We start from the raw sequence: 20475 nt of genomic DNA, 5'->3' as shown, positions 1-20475 counted from the left end.
ATTTCTCTCTCTGTGAGCTTCCTATTAGTGTATAGGAATGCTGTTGATTTTTGAGTATTGATTTTGTATCTAGCTACATTGCTGAATGTATTTATTATATCTAGGATTTTTTCAATGGAGTTTTAGGGTCTTCTATGTATAGTATCATGTCATTCACAAATAATGATAATTTAACTTCTTCTTTTCTTATCATTACCCCTTTTATGTCTCTCTCTTGTCTAATTGCTCTGGCTTATCTTTCCAGTACTATATTAAGTAGAAGTATTGATAGGGCATGTCTTTGCCTTGTGTGTTATTTTAAGGTAAAGGCCTCCAGTGTTTGGCCATTTAATATGATACTGGCTGTTGGTCTGTCATAGATGGCCTTTATCATATTGAGGTAAAGACATTCTATTCCAATTTTCTGTAAGGTTCTTGTCATAAATGAATGTTGGTCCTTATCAAAGCTTTTTCTGCATCTAAAGAAATGATTATGTGATTCTTATTTTTGGCTTTATTGATATGATGGATTACATTTATTGATTTATGTATGTTGACCTGCATGCCTGGGGTGAATCCCACCCACTTGGTCATGGTGTATACTCTTCTTGATGATTTGCTGCATCCTATTTGCCAATATTTTATTGACGATTTTTGCATCTGTGTTCATTAGGGAGATTGGCCTGTTGTTCTCTTTTTTAGTTGGGTCTTTCTCAGGTTTAGTACTAGAGTAATATTTGCTTCCAGGAATGATTTAGGGAGTATTGCTTCCTTTTCAATTTCATTGAAGAGTTTGAGGAGTGTCGAAATTAAGCTTTCTTTGTACTTCTTATAGAATTCTACAGTGAATCTGTCTGGGCCTGGGCTCTACTTTGTAGGTAAGGATTGAATTTCATTTTCAATTTCATTAATAGAAATTGGATTATTCAGCAGTTTTACAACTTTTTGACCTCCCTTTGGTACTTCATATGTTTCTAGGAACCTGTCTATGTTTTTCTCTGTTATCAAACCTATGAGAACAGAGGTTATCAAGATAGGTGTTGTTGATCTTCTGTATTTCTACAGAGTCTGTAGTTATTTCATGTTTTTCATTCCTTATTGCATGAATTTGAGCTTTTTCTTCCCTTTTGTTAATAAGATTGGCTAGGGGCTTATCAATTTTATTTATGCTTTCAAAGAACCAACTCTTTGATTCATTGATTCTTTGGATTGTATTCTGTCTTATAGCATTCATTTCTGCTCTGATTTTTACAATTCCATCTCTTCCTTTGGCTTTGGGCTTGACTTGCTCTTCTTTTTCTAGATGTTTGAGGTGTAGCATCAGGTTAGTTATTTGTATTTGTTCTGTTTTCCTGATGTGGGAACTCAGTGCAATAAATTTTCCTCTGAGGATAGCTTTCATTGCATCCCACAGATTCTGGTAAGTTATATTTGTATTTCCGTTTGCTTGTAGGTATTGTTTAATTCCTTCTTTAATTTCCCTGTGACCCACTGATTGCTCAAGAGTGTGTTATTCAATTTCCATGTGTTTCTGGGATTTTTGCAGTTTCTTTTATCATTAATTTCTAGTTTCATGGCACTATGATCCAAAACACGCATGGGATAATTTCAACTCTTTTGCATTTATTTAAATATGTTTTCTTGGCTCGTATATGGTCTATTTTAGAGAATGTCCCACGTACTGCTGATAAGAATGTGTATTCTGATGTTGGATGGAACACTCCATGTATGTCTTTCAAGTCCATTTATTCACAGGTGTGATTCAGTTCTGTTATTTCTTTGCTAATTTTCTGTCTGGTTGATCTGTCTCCTCGTTTCAATGGTGTGTTAAAGTGTCCAATAACAATTGTGTTATTGCTTATTTGGTTTATTTCTATTAATACTTGCTTTATATAACTGGGTCCTCTGGAATTTGGTACATATATATTTAAGATAGTTATCTCTTCCTCTTGAAGTTTTCTCCTAACCAGTATGTAATGACCTTCTTTATTTCTTCTGATCATTCTGAAGTTCACATTGTCTGCAAACAGATTAGCTACCCCTGCTCTTTTTTGTGTTCCTGTTGCATGAAGTATTGTTTTCCATCCTTTGACTTTCATTCTGTGAGTATTCTTTTGGTTTAGATGGGTTTCTTGTAAACAGCATATGGTTGGATGTTGTTTTTTGATCCATTCTTCCAGACTGTTTCTTTTAATTGGTGCATTGAGTCCATTTTTATTAATGGTTATAACTGATATATGTTGGTTTATTGTTGACATATTATCTTTCTGCTGTTGCATCTTTATCTTTCCCTTCTGTTTAATTATCTGCTTTGCTTAGTGATTTTTTCCTAGGTGTATATAAACTGTCTTTCAGTATTCTTTGCAGGGTTGGCTTAGTGATCATGAAGTTCTTTAGCTGTCCTTTGTCATGGAAGTATCTTATTTCTCCACCAATTTTGAAGCACAGTTTCTCAGGGTACATCAATCTAGGTTGGAAATCATTTTCCTTTAGGATCTGAAATACTTCACTCCATGATCTTCTTGACTTTATTGTTTTTGCTAAGAAGTCTGCTGTGACTCTGATAGGTTTTCCTTTATTAGTAATCTGTCTTTTCTTTCTGACAGCTTTTAATATTCTATTCTTATATTGGATTTCTGGAATGGTGATTATTATGTCTGGGTGTAGTTTTATTTTGGTTATTGCTATTTGGAGTTCTATATGCTTCACTGATCCTGATGTCATTTTCCATTCTCTTGTTTGGGAAATTTTCAGCTATTACTTCTCTAAATATCCTCTTGACATCCTTTATGTTGTCTCCTTCTTTTTCATTTATCCCTATCAATCTTATATTGTTTTTCTTTGCATCATCTTGCAGGTATTGAATTGTTATTTCCTGATTCCTTGTTATTTTTAAAAGATCTTTCCTTTGTTGTTCACTAGCTGAAATCTTGCCTTCGAGGTCTGAAATTCTATCTTTGCTTTCATTGAGGTAGTGTTTACAACTTTCAATGGAATTTTTTATTTCCTGTATATCTCTTTGCATCAGCTTTATGTATTCTATTTGTTTCTTATATTGTTCACTCAGGGATTCTATCTTTTTGTTTAGTTCCTCTAAATTTTTAACTGTCTCTTTTTAGATATGTTCAGCATCTTTCATTTCTTTTATCATTTTTTCTTTTAACTGGGAGATTATTTCTAGTTAGAATTCCTTTAAAGCTTCCCAGAGTTGCTTCTTTATTTCAGTTGCTATTATTTCAGTTATTTAAGGTGTATGGCGTATGTTTTCTTCCATGTACATAGCTCCTAAGGTTTCTTGGGATGGGCTGGGGGCTTGAGATTGTATTTTGGTCTTTAATTTTGTCATTTTTCTGTATTTCCATGTTTCAAGTATTATTCTCAGGTTTCCCCTGGGCCTGTTGGAAATCCTCTTCTATGCTCTGAGCTTTTGGCACTCTGGCCGCCCTGTTCTCCAGATTGAGAGAGGATCACTGGGAGTAGGACAGGCAGGGCTAAGCCCTGTTGAGCCAGTCCATTGAGGCTGGAAGCTGTAAAGTTCCCTGGCTGGTGGGAGCAGGGATCTTAAACTCTCTCCCAGGGCTCGGGGTGGTGTGGGGACACTCACCCTAGGCTGCCCAGTCTCCAGAGTTCAGGGCACAGGCAGGTAGGCTCAAATCCCAGGAGCTGGCCAAGCCAGTAGGAAATCAAAAAGTTGGTTCAGGCAGACCCAAGCACTGCTGATCTCTGAAAAAATACTTTGAAAGAATGATCAGAATCAACCCAAGCAAAAATAATCTTAATAGACATATAGCATGTAAAAAGACTGAATTAGTAATTTAAAAACTGGCATAAAGAATTCCCAGCCAAAACATCTTGTGAATCTATGCCCAAAATTTTCATTAAAATATTAGTCAAACATCAATATTAAAAGCAAGCAAGCAAAATTACTAGATGGGGTTTGTTCCTTTAATATAAGGTTTTACACTTTAAAACACTGTAATAGATTATACTAAGAGAATTAAAAACAAAATTTATATGATTTTCAGAATAAGAGCAGAAAAATCGTTTGAAGAAATATTATAGACTTTCATAGTCAAACATTAAACAACCTGGAAAGAGAAGAGCTCTACCTCAACTTGAAATAAAGAATCTGTTAAAAAAAAAATCCACGTTGCATATCATGTTCAACTGTGGAAGATCTGATGCTTCCCCGCAAATCAAAATCAAGGCAAAGATGTCTGGTCTAGCAATGTCTATTCACCATGAAAATGGAGCTACTATCAAGGATATTTAGGCAAGAAATAAAATAATAACAGATACCCACTCTGAGAGAATTGAGAGTTTTTGGAGGGATTTTACCTTGTCTTCTCAGGTTCCATGCACATGTGTGTATGTGTGTGTGTGCACATGTGCACTGAGGTTCGTGGGTCTGTAGGAGTGGAAACATTTTGTCACTAGTACTGAGCTCTCTGTTCAGTGATACACTCTGGCTGTAGCTAAAAATCGGGTTTTCTGCTGCCTGAGACCTGGCCCTTTCTGCTAATTTCAGAGAAAATGGAAAAGTATAATCGGCCTAGCACTCAACTCTCTGAAAATGAACATAGTACTTTTGATGACACAAAGAAAACCAGATATTTCCATATAGTAAAATTCAATTAATAACAATACGTACACCACATTAGCAATAGCACAAAATCAGCAACCACAACAAAGTCAAAGACAAACTGGAATTTGATATACCATAAGATGTACTCCATCAAACAACTCTTAATCAGAGGCTAAAGATCTTTAATATAGTGCACAATACAGACAAACCAACTATTGACATGTATCCACTAAATGCAACAGCTGTGCCACTATTTACAATAAAAAGAATTCAATAATAATAACACACAAGTAAGTATCTAAAGATTAATCAGTCTTAATAATTATACTAGCAGACATGGAGAAGTTGGGGAACAAGGAAATAAAAGAAGTAAAATTTGAAATACAAAGAATGTGAAGATGAGAATGAAAAATGCTGTCAAAATTGCCATACTTCTAAAGAGACACCCAGATTTAATGCTTAACCTTTCAAAATCAGTCCTTATGGGGTGACATAGAAGATGACTGGGCACTTCTTGAGTACAGAACAATGCTGAAACTTTAGTTAAATGGAATCTTATTTCCATATATTCATATGTAGAGAGCAGGCTGTTTTTTCCTTCTTCCTTCAATTGGCTTTAGGAATTGCAAATAAGGTTAGCTAAGGTACTGATATGTAATCACTGAAACCAATTTGATAATTCCCTGTTGGTTCAAAAATGTGACTGTTCACTTTACATGCTTTAATTTAGTGATATGGACAACTGTTTCTGGGAAGATAATGTGTAGCCTGTTAACTGGTGATTTCGTACTGCATATATATTTTTTTCTAGAAATACTGTATTATTTGTACCCTTTTACTGCATTGTATTTTTTATGCCCTTTTTTCTTCTCTCTTTAAATTAAAAAAAACAAACAAAAAAACATTGTGGGCATTGGGATTGCAGAGCCACTTAGCTCCAGGAATGTCAGCTGGGGATGAGGCTCAAAGTAAGAGGCTATGACTCCCCAGGACACAAAAGTTTACATACCAGAGACTGAAGCAACACCCTTCTGAAAACATTTAAAAGCTACCCTAGTTGAGCTATGCAGACTGATCCTTCTGCATATCATTCTTCCTGCATATTGCAAAGATGCTTTTCTCCCAACCTGGCTACCATCCCAAGTTACTCATGTATTTCCCACCATCCTCACTGTCACTCATGCTTTAACCATTCCCTTCTTCACAAGATATTAAAATCTAGGAGAAGTCTTGAATCAGGACCATTGTCGATGTATCCTCACTTGGATGAGAAATAGGACCCCTTGATTGCCTATAACTTTGAATATGTCTTAGTGTCATCATTCTCACCAGGGGTTACATTGGAGGGGGCAGCTGGAAATTAACTCACTAGAATTCCAGTAACATTTCTATGGGATTGCAAATATAACTTTCCGAATGATGAAGTAAATTGGAAAAAAGATTACAATATTTGGATTGCAAGGTACAGTATTTGGATCACAATGTATAATAGTGAGATTTCAATTGGGTAATTTGCTTAAATCTGGTGTTGGGAGTTCTATTCTCTGTGTGCATTTTCTAATTCCTGCTCAATTTTGTCTCTGTATCTACTGTGTCAGGAATAGGAAAATCAAAAATTTACATCTCTGTTCCAACTGTCTCAGAAACCCTAAATGTATTCTCACTGTATGTTAACAACTACAAGTACTTGGCTATTCATGAATATAGAACAATGTTCATGGAACCTAGATATCACTTTTTTCCCGTATACCAAAGAAGAATCTCCTCTAATCTCTTTAAGATAACAAAAAATTAAGCTATGTGAAGAACTCACACCTAATGCAGAGTTCTTCTGTGTCCATTCTATAATGTCAGTGAGGGATATTTTTAATCTACTTGCTGTCTGGGCACATGAAATAAGCTCACATTCAGTTTGAAGTTTTGATTGTCTTATGACAATAGGGTAGTGATATTTTTGCCTAATGGCTGAGGCTGAGTTTGAGAGTTCTATGGCCACCTGAGACCCTTACCCCTTGACATCTCTTGGAGGTCCTTACTCTCCAGGAGGAGAGTTGTCCTCTGTGGACCTAGAAGGCTTTGTGATGTCGACAAAACACTGTTTTTATCATGACATAGCACTGTGATTTAGTTTGTCTGAAATATTTAATAATAAAGTAACTGAAATTTAGCTTGGTCAAATATATTTGGGCTGTGGGTGTTCCCTCAGGTTTACTTTACTTCCTATTCAGTACCACTCGTGATTCTGAAAATTTACCAATTCTCATAGATTTTATTTGCTGCATAGAGATTGATAAAGGGCCTCTCATACTAAGCAAGTACCTAGGAAATCAACCAGAAGAAACAAAGAGAAAGATTATAGTAATTGCTTTACTAAGAAACAATTTTTATGTAGTGGTTCTTTGTAGAAATTCTGTAATGAACACCCTCAAGTACTACATGGCCACTCAGAAATTGTTCCCAATTTTTAGTGGTAAAAATTTTAAAACTTAAAATACTGCAACAATTATATTGTCAGTATCCATGTATCCACTACCTTATTTTTCTCTGAATTTCTACTATTGTTCAAAGTATTTTTCATTTTCTTTAAATTTGGTCATTTGATGGATGAGTATCTGTAGGTATTTAAGTTTTAATTTTCAATTTCCTGAAAACTAATGTGACTAAACATTTTTTTGCCTATATGTTGTTGAGATGATATTGAAAAGAACTAATAGTAGCTGTATCTTGTTATATATGAATAAAATGTCAGAAAAGTATATACTACCATTAATTTTTAAAACTGTTGTTTTCAAGATAATACTTATATTTACTCTGTTTTGTTACAGTAAACTTGAAAGGCTAATTTGTAATGAACTCACCTATTTACTGTTATACAGCCTTTGTTTTGTTATTGTTTTTGACACAAAGTCTCACTATATAGTGTAGATTGGCCTTGAACTCACTTATATAACTCAGGCTTGCCTCGAACTCTCAATGATCCTCCTGCCTCAGTCTCCTGAGTGCTGGGATTTTAGGTATATTCCACCATATCTGGCTGTGATAGAACTTTCAAACTCAGTATCATAACATTGTATCCTGGTTTTGATAAATTATCGATTTTTTCTATCATTGCAATAGAATATTAAATTAAATGTTTATCTCTTTATGTTTAACTTAATTGATATTATTTGGATCCATAATGAATGCAAAAACTAAAATCTATACAGATCTTATTAAACATGGAAAAACTACTGGTTTTCTCCTTATATCAGTTATGTTCAAATTAAATGAAAAGATATCAGAGATATAATCATAATTTTTCCTTAGTAAACTATATTATTTTCAGATTATGAAGTTTCTGGATTATGAAATAGTTTGAAGAGTTAAAGATGGTTATGGAAAAGTGGGAATTTTTAATAATGAGGTGCTTGACGATTGCTTTCTTATGTGAACTTTACTTTTTGGTACCAGGAATCGATCTCATGACCTCACACTTACCAGGCAAGTGCTTGAGCCACTGAGCTAAATCCCCAGGCCCTATGTGAGCCATTTAAACTGATTAAGTACACTTGTCTTCTAGATATGATATTCTATCCTCACCTTCTTTCAATCTGTGGCATATACTTTCAGTGGAGATATTCATCTCTTAGATTTCTGTTTGGAATTTTTTCATGGATTACGTTTCTTTTCTATGTTGGGTATACATGGTTTCCATCATTTTACTAAGTTCTATTTTTTTCTCTGTGTCTGCTGTAATAGCTTTCATTTTTATTGTCACTTTTTGTATCTGAGAGATTTTTTTTCTGTAGTCTTTTTCATTTGTTTTTTCTCGTTTCTTTCTATCATTTCAGACAGTTCTGGTGCTGTATGTCCATTAATAGATGAATAAATTAATATAGAATGTGGCATTTATACACAATGAAGTACTACTATGACACAAAAAGGATAAACTTAAGCAATAGATGCATGTTAAGATCATAATGTTAAGTAAAATAAAAAAGACATACAAGTTTAAATATCACATAACTTCTATCATATAAGAAATCCAAAATATACTTAGGGGAATGTTTTTCAAAATTGAAATACATATATCACTCCTCCCTATAATTTAAGGTATTTATTGGTAGAGTGTTTTACATCTATCACATTCTACTATTAAGAGGAATATATAATGAATTAGAAAAATTAATATTACTATTTTGTGTTATGCTATAGTATTCTTTAACCTGAAACATCAAAGTTTAACTTAGAAGTCATGTTTCCCCATAAAATAATTCATTACATTATATGCTCAGTAATTTATAAAATAAAAGGGCAAAAATTCTAACATAAAACCTTGAGAACTGGCAGGATTCTTGAAGATTAGTTGCATTTGTGGGAAATTCACCGTTCAGTGTTCACTAAGGACTATGGCAATGGTCCCTGGTGTATTTGAGTCCACATTTGAATCTCTAGAGTCTTCAGAGATGTATCCCCAAAGGCAAACAATAAAAAAGATAACAGAGCTGCTGTATAAGAAAAACTGTGAATTACTTATGGTAACATAAATGAATTTTTATTTTAAGAGCTAAGATTTTTTGGTTTTCATCAATGAATCTGGTGTATTGACTTCCCTTTAACATTTTAAGAAGACTTGATTTTTTGAAATTGTACCAATATTCACAAGTTGCTGCATAGAAATCAGCCCGTTATAATCAAGCAGTTAGCAGGTAATAACTTTAGCTCAATTATATAAGTTTCCACAGAGGAATTACTATGTATAGAAAGATGTAAATCGGCTTATTAGTATCCATATTTATCCAGCCATAACATGAGAATCCCACATGGAAGCAGTATCTAAACTTAGCGTGTGGCTACAATTCCAATAAATTAACTAGCTTTGTTTGCTGTTGTAAACATCTAGAAACACCAGCTGGGTTTACTGGTCTGAATGCTCTAGCATCAGAGGTATTAGAAACTTTGGATAAGGATTCGTGTAAAACCAAAAGTCTTGAGAGTTGAGAGTAAACCTGATCCCTACCTGGGTGAATTTTAGTAAATTTATTAAGTTTTCAGCTTGAAACTTTATGCAACTCCACAAAGAACAGTCTTACTTTAAGAAATGATTTGATGTGTTTGAATAAACATTCTTTAATTTCACTAAGAATATTTATATAATGCTTGAGTCACTATTTCAAACTACTTGTTAAAATAATGTTTCAACTGAGAATATTAAATTACTGAATAAATTTACAATGAATAACTTTATTCCTAGCCTTCCCTTTAAATTGATTTCTGGTTCATCCTTGTTCTACCAAGAAATTTATACTTCTTCTTTTTTAAAAAACTTATTTAATTGAGACATTGCAAGCCACATAATTAGGTACTGGCTTTTATATAATAGCTGTCCGAAAACTGAATGACTAGCCTAATATCTCCCCTTTTACAATTATATTCAGCTTGATTGTAATCTTCATTTAATTTAATTTAGAGATGAACAACAAAAGAAATGAGCTGAGTTAAACATGAAGCTAGTGTAAAAAGACTGAATTCCATATGAAAAGAATAGTATAGATGGTGTTTCTCCTAATATCAAAAATTTTAAATGTAGATACACAATATATAGACTTCAGAGTTCAAGAACATGAAATATAATTCTTACTCCAAATTTGGCTTGATTGATATATGTGTTTTATTATAATAACCTTCGCATATGTACTAATGAAAATGAAGTCATCATATTTAAAAACCTTTACATGTACTCTTTCCATCTCAGGTTTGGTTGGCAGCAACTATACGATCTTGTTAATTTGCTGATGGAGCTGAATCGTACTGCAGTAGCCGAGTTCATTTTGTTGGGTTTGACAGACGATCCAGTCCTCCAAGTCATCCTCTTCATGACCATCCTGTGCATCTACCTGGTGACTGTATCTGGTAATCTCAGCACAATCATTCTTGTCAGACTCTCTTCTCAGCTGCACCAGCCCATGTACCTTTTTCTAAGTCACTTGGCTTTTGCAGACATAGGCTATTCTTCTTCTGTCACACCCAATATGCTCGTAAACTTCCTAGTGGAAAAAAACACAGTCTCCTACCTTGGATGTGGTATCCAGCTTGGCTCAGGTGCATTTTTTGGGACAGTTGAGTGCTTCCTGCTGGCTGCTATGGCCTATGATCGCTTTGTAGCAATCTGCAACCCACTGCTCTACTCAACCAAAATGTCCACGCGAGTCTGCATCCAGTTACTTGTAGTGACTTATATAGGTAGTTTTATTGATGCTTCCTCCTTTACCTTTTCCTTCTTTTCTTTACTCTTTTGTGGACCAAATCGGGTCAATCACTTTTTCTGTGACTTTGCTCCTTTAGTTGAGCTCTCATGTTCTGATTTCAGCATCCCTGCCGTGATTCCCTCATTTTCAGCTGGGTCTATCATTTTGGTCACAATGTTTGTCATAGCAGTGTCCTACGTCTACATCCTCATCACCATCCTGAAGATGCGCTCCGCTGAGGGCCGCCACAAAGCTTTCTCCACCTGCACCTCCCACCTCACTGCAGTCACCCTGTTCTATGGGACCATTACCTTCATTTATGTGATGCCCAAGTCCACCTACTCCACCGACCAGAACAAGGTGGTGTCTGTGTTCTACTTGGTAGTGATTCCCATGTTGAATCCTCTCATCTATAGTCTCAGGAACAAGGAAATCAAGGAGGCTTTGAAGAAAGAGCTTGGTAGGAAAATATTTCCTTAGTGACATCTTTTTTTTGTAGGACTTTATATAATATGAATATTCCATAGATATAACCAGAAAGCAAATGGAATGGTGCTGGTTGCAATATGTCTGCTCTTTTTGACTACCCCATACAGAGAATTTTAGTAATTATAAAAGCTGGATATTTAGGCAAATATTAATCATACTCTGATAATGAGTTAACTTTAGTAATGGCAATCTATAATTAAGAAAAAATTCCTCTATATAAATTATCTTTAGCAATTTATTTTAAATTATATTTAGAGTTCGTGAACACCACCTTTATTTGCTATAAATTGAGATTATTATACTTCTATATCCTTAAGATATTGTCCATTTTCAATGACACATTGTCTTAAAATTTGCATGACAGACATAGTTATTGAACACCACTTGAGACTAAAGTAAAAAGTAATACAGACAGTGAAGTTAATGAAATGTTTTTCTTGTAGTAAAGTTACCTGTTAGGTATGAGTTTGTGGACTTACAAAATTGTCATCCATTTTTGACCTCTGATTCCAATCTTAGATATAAAGAGTCTACCAAAAAGAATAGGATGAGATTCCCCTCATTAACTGGTGAATTGTGCTATCAGAACAGAAAGCATGACTTCCTTTGTAGAAATGACTAGATTTCCTCAGTTACTCAAGGAATTAATGGAGCAAATTCCGGATCTGACTGACTTGTAGACAGACTGCCAGCACACTAAAGAAGTTTGGAAATGTTGGACTGTCTTTCCCCTGGGAAGTTTAAGATGCCTCTGTTTGCTGACAACTAGAACATTTATTTGTCTTCCCTAAATGATTTCTTCCTCAAAGTATCTCCTTCCAGTAAGAGGCAAAATCTTTAGTTTTATTGATTCAGAAGACAGAGAGTATTTTTTTCTCCTTGATTTGCATTTCTATAGTCACATAGACTAATGTATGCACGTATGTAGAGAAATAGATGGAAGTGAACATGTACATGTGTGTTAAGTGCGGATACACACATATCCTCTTGGTTCTGTTTCCTTGAAGAAAACAGACAAAAGTAAGCACTAACCAAACTTTGTCTTCTGTTTCCTTTCTAACTCATTCTCCATGCAACCATAGCCATACATTGAAAAGGATACTTTCTTCATTAATTCCTCCAAACACCTTAGAATAAGGGTAAAAATTTTTCAACATGTCTTGATCCTGAACATGGTCCTTGTTTAATTTTCTGTCTCTTGGGGTTTTTCTTCTTGGTCTCTGAAGATACAATTGTACTAATAAATAATTTAATCTACCGTCTCAGGAAAAAGGAGACTAAAGAGGTTTTGAAGAGAGAACTTGGTAGGAAAATATTTTCTCGGTGACATTTGTTGTTTTGTGTAACTTGTTATAATAAGAAGACCCCATAGATACAATAAGAAAAAGAATACTGAGTGTCTGTGTTTGAGTTATATGTGTTGATTATGATTAGTCACTGTAGATTACTTTCACAAATATAGGAGGTGAATTTTTAGGAAAAATAATAAATCACATATTCATAATAAATTTAATACAGATATTTTATAATTTAAAAAATTAGTTCACATAAATAACCTTGTAAAATTTAAGTTATATTAAGAATTTTTCAAAACTAGTTATCTGCTACAATTTGAGGTTTCTATACTTCCAAATCTTTAAAATAATATCCATTTTCAGTAACAATTTGTCTTGAAATCTGCATGATAATTATTGTCATCAGTTGAGTATGTTATGAGAGTAAAATGAAAAACTGTAACACGCAATCAAATTAATGGAGAAGTTTTCCTGTTGGGTATGGGCTTATGGATCATAAAGTTGTGGTATGTGCTCATGGCCTCTGATTCTAGTCTTGAATGTAGGAGGCACAGACAGAGTAAGATGAGGTTCTCCTAGCAACCTGCAATTTCCTCTTGTCAGATCTAAGGTGGTGGGTGACTTCTTTCTACGAAAGAGCAGAGTTCCTGAACTACTCAGGGATGGAATGGGCAAATTTCAGACTAACATCATGCTAAGAAGCTCAGGAAAGTTAGACTTTCTTACCTCTGAGTATCTTAATTTATTTTTATTTGCTGACTAGATCACTCCTCAAACTGTTTCTCTCCAGAGAGAGGCACTATCATTCATTATACTGTTTGAAAAACATAAGAATATTTCTTTCTCTTCTCCTTCTGCTCTCCTATATTCAATCACTGACTCATTGTTTCTGAACCCAGTATTTGTGTGCTACTTCTCCCATCTTCCCTGTTAGCACTTTTCCGTCAGGCTGTTCCTTCTTATATTTAGTTCAAGTGCTACCCGTGTTGGTTAATTTCATGTGTCAACACGACTAGGCATTAATACTGCACTATTTGACCCAGCCTCTGTCCAGATGTTGCTTTGATAGCATTTTAAAAATACTAATCAATATTTAAATTAATAGACATTGAATGACGCAGATTATTTTCCAAAATGTAGATAGGTCTAAACCAATTAACTGAAAGCCTTAAAAGATTCATGTCCTTTGAAGAGGAATAAACTCTGTCTGAAGACCAGTTTTAAACTCTAAACTGTATCAACTCTTGCCAGTATTTTCAATCTGTTCACATGCTCTGTGGATGTTGGACTTTTCTCCCACAATTATTGTGTGAGACATGTCCTTCAAAAATCTATTTCTATTGGATAGATGATAGATAAATAGATGCTGGATAGAGAGATAGATAGACAAACAGACAGACAGATGAACAGGAAATATTTTAATGTATTTAGAGAGGTAAATGGAAGTGATTGTGTATATTCTACATACATACATATATTCTATTTGTTCTGTTTCCTGAAGTGAGACAGACAAACACACCCTATAATCACATTTATTCTTCTATTTTTTCTCCATTTAGTTCTCTATGTGACACCCATGGCCATAATTCTAAATAGATGTTTCCTTCATTAAATCCTCCAAACTTCTTAGAATACTTTTGTCATGTCTTAGAAGGTTTTGAAGGTGGCCTTTGTTTTCTCTCTACTCATGATTTCTTCTTCATTCCCTCAGGATACACACTGTAGGAATAAATCCTTTCATCTTATTTTAAATCCTTAGCCATATCCACATTCTTTGCTGCCTCAAGACCCTCTTAAATTATCTCTTCCTGCCATGCACTTCTCTGTTCACCTGGGCAACCTCATTTATGCAGGTTCCAACCTATGTGTTGTGTGACTACTAAAAAGCCTTCTTGAAGCTCCAGTTGAAACTAAATGAAGCTACGTGAAGTTCATGGAAGCTGCATATAGGCAGCCAAATAACTTAAAGTTTTCCTACTCTTTAATTTTTACAATTCTGGAATAAAGTAAGCTTTAATACTTATTTGACGTGAGTCAATGAAATAAATTTAATATGTAATGGATGGTTGAATGAAATTTTTGCTCTTGCTTATTGATTCTGTTGGCTTTGAATTCTTACTTTCAGGAATACAATAGACACACAAGGATAAATGGGATCAAGCTCACAAATACCTTTCTAACAGTTTTATTTCTAACAGGAATACAGTGTGGAGGGGTGGAGCCATGCTATTAAGAAAAGTTCATCCTTTATCATGAAAAATCATATATAGATTTAATTCAATTCCAATCTAATACCATCGACATTTTTCTCAATGGAGAAAACTGAAAGTGTTCCTCCTAACATTAGAGATGATATGAAACTGTTTACTCTTATGACTTCTGTTCAATATATTACTTAAAATTTTATCTAGAGCATTAGAGCAGGTAAAAGAAATTAAATACTAATAGGAAAGGAAGAAGTTAGGCTATGATTATTTTCAGATGATTCTATCCTTCACTGAAAAAATCTTAAACATTTTAGTAGAACACTTTTAGATATGACTAAGTGGCAAAATAGAATGTCAACATATAAAAATCAATAAATATTCTATACACCAGTAATAAAACTATTAAGAAAGAAATTTGGAAAATATTAGTTTTCAAGATATGAGTTTAATGCATGATATAATACATACAATATAATACAATAAGGAATTTTTTCTTTTTAAAAATATAGTGGCAATGCAAAATGTAAAAATGAAATTAAGGAAAAATATGCTGTAAAATAAAAAACTAGAAAACCGAGGAGTAAATTTAGTATAAGTACCCAAAGCATATACACTGAAAATATTGATGTATCTTTATAAAATGGAAAGAATGCCTAAGTAAATGGAAAAATACCCACTGAATATAAATCAGAAGACTTAGCATTTTACAATGGCAACACATACTAAACTGATGAATATTCAACACAGTATGTATCAGTGTTCCAGTTATTTTCCTTATAGAAGTGAACTGATTGCTTTTAAATTCATAAAGAATTGCAAGAAATCCAGAATATTTACAATATTTTGCAATTGCAAGAGAAGTTAAATTTTGAAGGACTTTTAATTTTCATTTTCAAAGCTTACTGCAAAGCAATAGTTCAGGAATGTTTTGGCCATGGACAGACATGGAAACCAATGAGCAAGAACTGACAGTCAGTAATTTAACGCATATTTTAATTTAACCCAAGTAAACATTTATTTATTTTTATTTAAAGAACAAAACAAAACAGAAAAAAGGGTAGAAATAAAACAGAATTTCAAAAAAATTAACACTAAGAAATCACTAGTTAATAAATTACATATTGTCATCTTAGAAGTAGTTTTTCAAGTTACAAACTCAAAGCACAAAAAGTGGACAATCAAACAATGACAGTGCAAACCGTTCTGTTCAATGATCCAACAAAAAGTAATATGGCTATCTATCTTACACACTTAAACAAACATATAGTTATGTCCTTTAGAGCACTTCCCTTCCCTTCCTGTTTTACAATATCATACGTCTTGGATCTTATTACTCCCACATTTTTTATTACATTTTACACTAGAGAAGCAATGTGATATTTACCAATATGAGTCTTATTTATTTCACTTATGAGGATAGTCATATGTTGCCTCCATTTACCTATAAAGCCTCAAGATTATCCTTTTGTATAAAAATATCACATCTTTTTCATCCACTCTGCAGTTAATGGGCATTTGGTTATTTCCAAGATTTAACTATTACAAATTGTGCTACTATAAACACATAGATCACTGTGATATGATCTTTTTAATTTTTCTGGGAAAATGCCCAGGAGGGCACTAGCTGGATTGAATGGAACTTCCAATCCTAGCTTGTTGAAGAATCTCCATACTGATTTCCACACCAGCTGCTCCAGTCTATACTGCCATATGGTCCTAATATTTAATAAAAGATGCTGAAACCAATGTACTGGTTCAAGTCAATATACACATGAAAACAAATGAAGTTGGACACTTAACTTCTCCTCAAAATAGGGTAAAGTTCTAAATATAAAATTTAAAACACAGAGCTTGGAAAAGGTGATCTTTGTACATTATTTTTCTTTTTCGTATTTATTTTCTCTCCTTCCTTGGCTCCTTTCCTTATTCCCTCTTTCCTTCTTTCCTCCCTCATTTCCTCTTTCATCTTTTCTTATTTCCTTCCTCTTCATTGCAGTCTGTCCTTCTTTCCTATCTTGCTAGTCTGAGGCATCAGCGCACGGTGAGCATAAGGAAATGTGAGCACTCTCTTCCATGAAAAGAGAGTCTGCATACAGGAAAAAGCCTTTGAAAGACAGCTTCACTGCCCATGAAGATGTGAATTGTGATTACTATGTCATTCAAGAGAAAACACAAAATCTGATTTTGAGCATGAAAATATTTAACAGTGGTTATTTCTGGACTCTAACACTTGAATATAAATTATCTACCCAGAAAACCAATATAATTTTTCCATTTCAGTTACTGTTTGGGGAAGTCTCCAGGAAAGTCTTCCATCTCCAATGCTGATCTCCAGTGTATCCCAGTGATTCCGACCCTTGTTCTTGGAGACCACCTGTCATCTTCACACTGTTTCAGAAGTAAAATTTACAGTTTTCTTCAAGGTAAATCTTGGACTTCAGTATTTTGGACATGGTAAAGAATAGAATAATATTTCTAATATTACAGAAATTTAGGGGTATAAATTATAAAGAATGGTTGTCTACACTTATATTCTGTTCATTTTTTTAATTGATTTTAAGACATGTTTCCAAAATTTACTGCAAATTTGCACAATGGTATAATAAATGAAACTTTTATTTCAATGTCAAATATATTTTAATTACATGAATGATATTTTCCTCCCAAATCAGTATGAAATGCTTTCATATATAAAATAGGTAAGGAAAACAAGAGTGTTACAAGGAGACTCATTTCCCCATGGCTTTGATTACTTAGAATGTTGAGAACTAGATCATGCTGCAGATACCACAAAAAAACACCTTGGATTTCAAAATTAAGCATTAAAATAATCAATTAAGTAAAATAGTTGAAAATATTGTGTAGGGAAATCAAGACTTTACTTAATACTTAGCAATTGGCGCTTAAAAGTATGTAAATGTGGTCAGAAAAATCACATCATATTACAATTTGGTATTCACAAAATGTGATCTGCAGGTCCCCTAGGCTCTGATGCCATCAGTAAACACATTTGGCCCCTCAGATATTCTTCTTACCTCTTTCAATCCGTGGCAACATGATGCTTCATCTCCTTGCTGGCTTTTCCCCCCAAGATGTTCTACTTTAATTCTGGAATCATCCCTCTCCATCACACTTCAACTTTTCTCTTTATCTTAATTGACCTGGTTTTCTGAGCAAAGCATATCAGCTTCTCAAGTCTTAAAGAGAAGCTTTCTTTTTCTGGAATTCCACCAAAACTAGCACACAGTGTTGAACATGTCTTAGCTCTTTGCCACATTTCTAAATAAATTATTTATCATCTTCAGGACAAAACATTCCCAACCCTGATACTGATATTACCCGGCTATGAAGCAGTATGCCTTTGCCCTGGAGTCATTTGCTGACTAGCCAAATTCTTTTCTTCACTTACTAAACTTTGCCACCAAATTTTTCCCAAGTCAGTCCCTTGGGTCTGCCTTAGACTTGGTAGCATCACTCACGGTGGGCAAACCATTAAACAATGGATCCTTAAAATGTTTAGTCCTCTTTGCAGGACTCAATTTCTTACATAAACCACTTGGAAACCTCATTATTGTGTCCTTGAACAGAATGGAGTTGCATACAGCACCTTCTATCTATGTGGGTATAATAATTACAATTGTCCATTCTATAACTCAGTTTAAGTACACTATAATAATATTTGGAGACCCAGTGAGTATAAACTGAAACTAAACATAATTAACTGAAGTCAATTATGAGAACATGTAATCTAATCCTTTGTTTTGTAATGGAAAGAATAAATTTTTTCAGATTTTAAGATAACTTCTTTAGAATCTTGTGTGATAAAATGTGCATTTCTTTTGAGATCGCTTTGACAGTTCATTTTTTTCTAAAAATATGTTGTCTAATCTTGTTTTCATATTTGTTTGAGTAGATTTGGAAAAAATCTTCTATTAAAATTCTTAAGTGTTTCTCAGTATTACACTTATTCCTTCATATCAAGTCTAAATTCACCTTGATTACACTAATCTCCCACTCTACATTTCTTCTTTTTCTCTCCATTCTTTTCTCCCTCTTTCACTTTCACTTATTCACATGCTTTTTTTCTCTCCTTTTTCCTTCAACAAAGGGAACAAATGTTCTGACACTAGGATGTTTTATATTTGGTTTGATATGCTTACTACATTTATATTATTGTGTGTTTCTTTCCACATGTTTGTATATATATAATTGTGTCATAACATTTCAAATTCCCATACTGTCTGTTTTTCTGTTATGCATTAGGAAAATAAGAAGACTAGGATACATGAGGCAATTAGACAACACTTGAATTGCTTCGAATTCTAAGTAAAGACATTTATTGGAAGGATTTTTTTTCACACACATTAAATATTTGAGGCTCATTTATTTACAATTATACTGCCTAGTTCTTTCCTCAGAGCTACTTGCATTTCTTTGTTCCTGAGACTATAAACAATGGAGTTCAGCAGAGGGGTCAATACCAGAGGGGCCACAGCCATCAGTGTATCTTCACTGAAGGAGTCACTGCCACTATTCTTGGGCCTCAAATAGACAAAGCACGTGAATCCCTAGTGGATGGAGACCACGATGAAGTGAGAAGAGCAAGTTGAGAAGGCCTTATACCTCCCTTTTGCAGAAGGCATCTTCACAACTATGGACAAAATGAAGACGTAGGAAATCATCACTAAAAGCAAAGCTGCCCACTAATACAAAGGCAGTGAATGCAAGCAGAACCATTTTCTGAAAAAAAAAAAATGTGTAATTACAAGCAAGTGAGACTACAGGTGCAATATCACAAAAAAAGTGCCGGATGGTGCTAGAGTCACAAAAACAGAATTGAATACTCTGCAGACAATGCACAGAGAAACTAGGAATCCAACCACAACAGAGGCCATCATGATATTTTAAGCTGTTTCATAGTGTTACCCATGTTGCAGAGATTATTGGTCCCTCACCATAAAAGAAGTAAAGACACGGTTAACCAGCCTACCTGCCAAGGTCAATCAAATGTATGGCCAACCTGGAACTCCATTCTCCACTGCCTTGACCTGGATGGCTCATCTAGCAACTACAACTAATCCCTGCCTATAAAGCAAATTGCTTTTATCATTGCTAGAAAAATGATACTTACCTAATACTGAGTCTTCAGAAAACCACCAAGTATAGAAAACTACTCTAATTTTTCCCAACAATATCATAATAAAACTTTGATTCACATTTTTTAGTGTTTGGAAGTTATTGATTATTTTAATCCTATGGAAAGGACATGTCTTACTGAATTGCAACTGTATAAAAGGTATAAATTTTACAAACATTAGAAGCTCGTGATTTTTATGAAATTTTCAATTGTAAATGACTTTCCAGGTTTGATAATTATATCTGTATCTATTATGTATATATCTATCTGAGAGTAATTTTTTTACTTCTTTCTGTCAAAGGAATACTTCCTGGTTTTACAAGTTACTATCACACAATTATGAAACTGGTTATATTAAAAATCAAAGACAAAACAGGAGGAACACTTGAAAACTCCTATAGACAATGGTTTATGGTGAAATTAACAGCAAATTATGCATGAAACTATGAAAATTGAAGGATCATTTTAAATGTATTTACATATATATTGTGGGTATACCCACACATGTCTCTCTATATGTCTATATACTGGGCCTATTGATTACATATGGTGAATG

General features: G+C 33.9%; 1 protein-coding gene and 1 pseudogene across 2 annotated transcripts; one reads left to right on the top strand and one right to left on the bottom strand.

Annotated features, from left to right (window-relative positions):
- Positions 1-10332: 10332 nt before the first annotated feature.
- Positions 10333-12607, top strand: LOC100734954 (olfactory receptor 5P76-like). 2 transcript variants are annotated; one of them, XM_013144172.1, is made up of 2 exons: positions 10339-11251; positions 12579-12607. In XM_013144172.1, the coding sequence occupies exons 1-2, from the start codon at positions 10339-10341 to the stop codon at positions 12605-12607; spliced, it is 942 nt and encodes a 313-aa protein (XP_012999626.1). The 2 variants fall into 2 exon arrangements, with proteins under 2 accessions (XP_003462481.2, XP_012999626.1); XM_003462433.4 differs by lacking the exon at positions 12579-12607 and having other exon boundaries at positions 10333-11271.
- A 6554-nt stretch (positions 12608-19161) lies between these two features.
- Positions 19162-19680, bottom strand: LOC134477507 (olfactory receptor 10K1-like; annotated as a pseudogene).
- Positions 19681-20475: the final 795 nt, after the last annotated feature.

Source organism: Cavia porcellus, unplaced genomic scaffold (assembly GCF_034190915.1).
Source record: "Cavia porcellus strain 051 isolate PalLab524CR breed Dunkin Hartley unplaced genomic scaffold, mCavPor4.1 scaffold_9, whole genome shotgun sequence".
NCBI lineage: Eukaryota > Metazoa > Chordata > Mammalia > Rodentia > Caviidae > Cavia > Cavia porcellus.
This window is presented reverse-complemented; position numbering and strand designations above follow the sequence as displayed.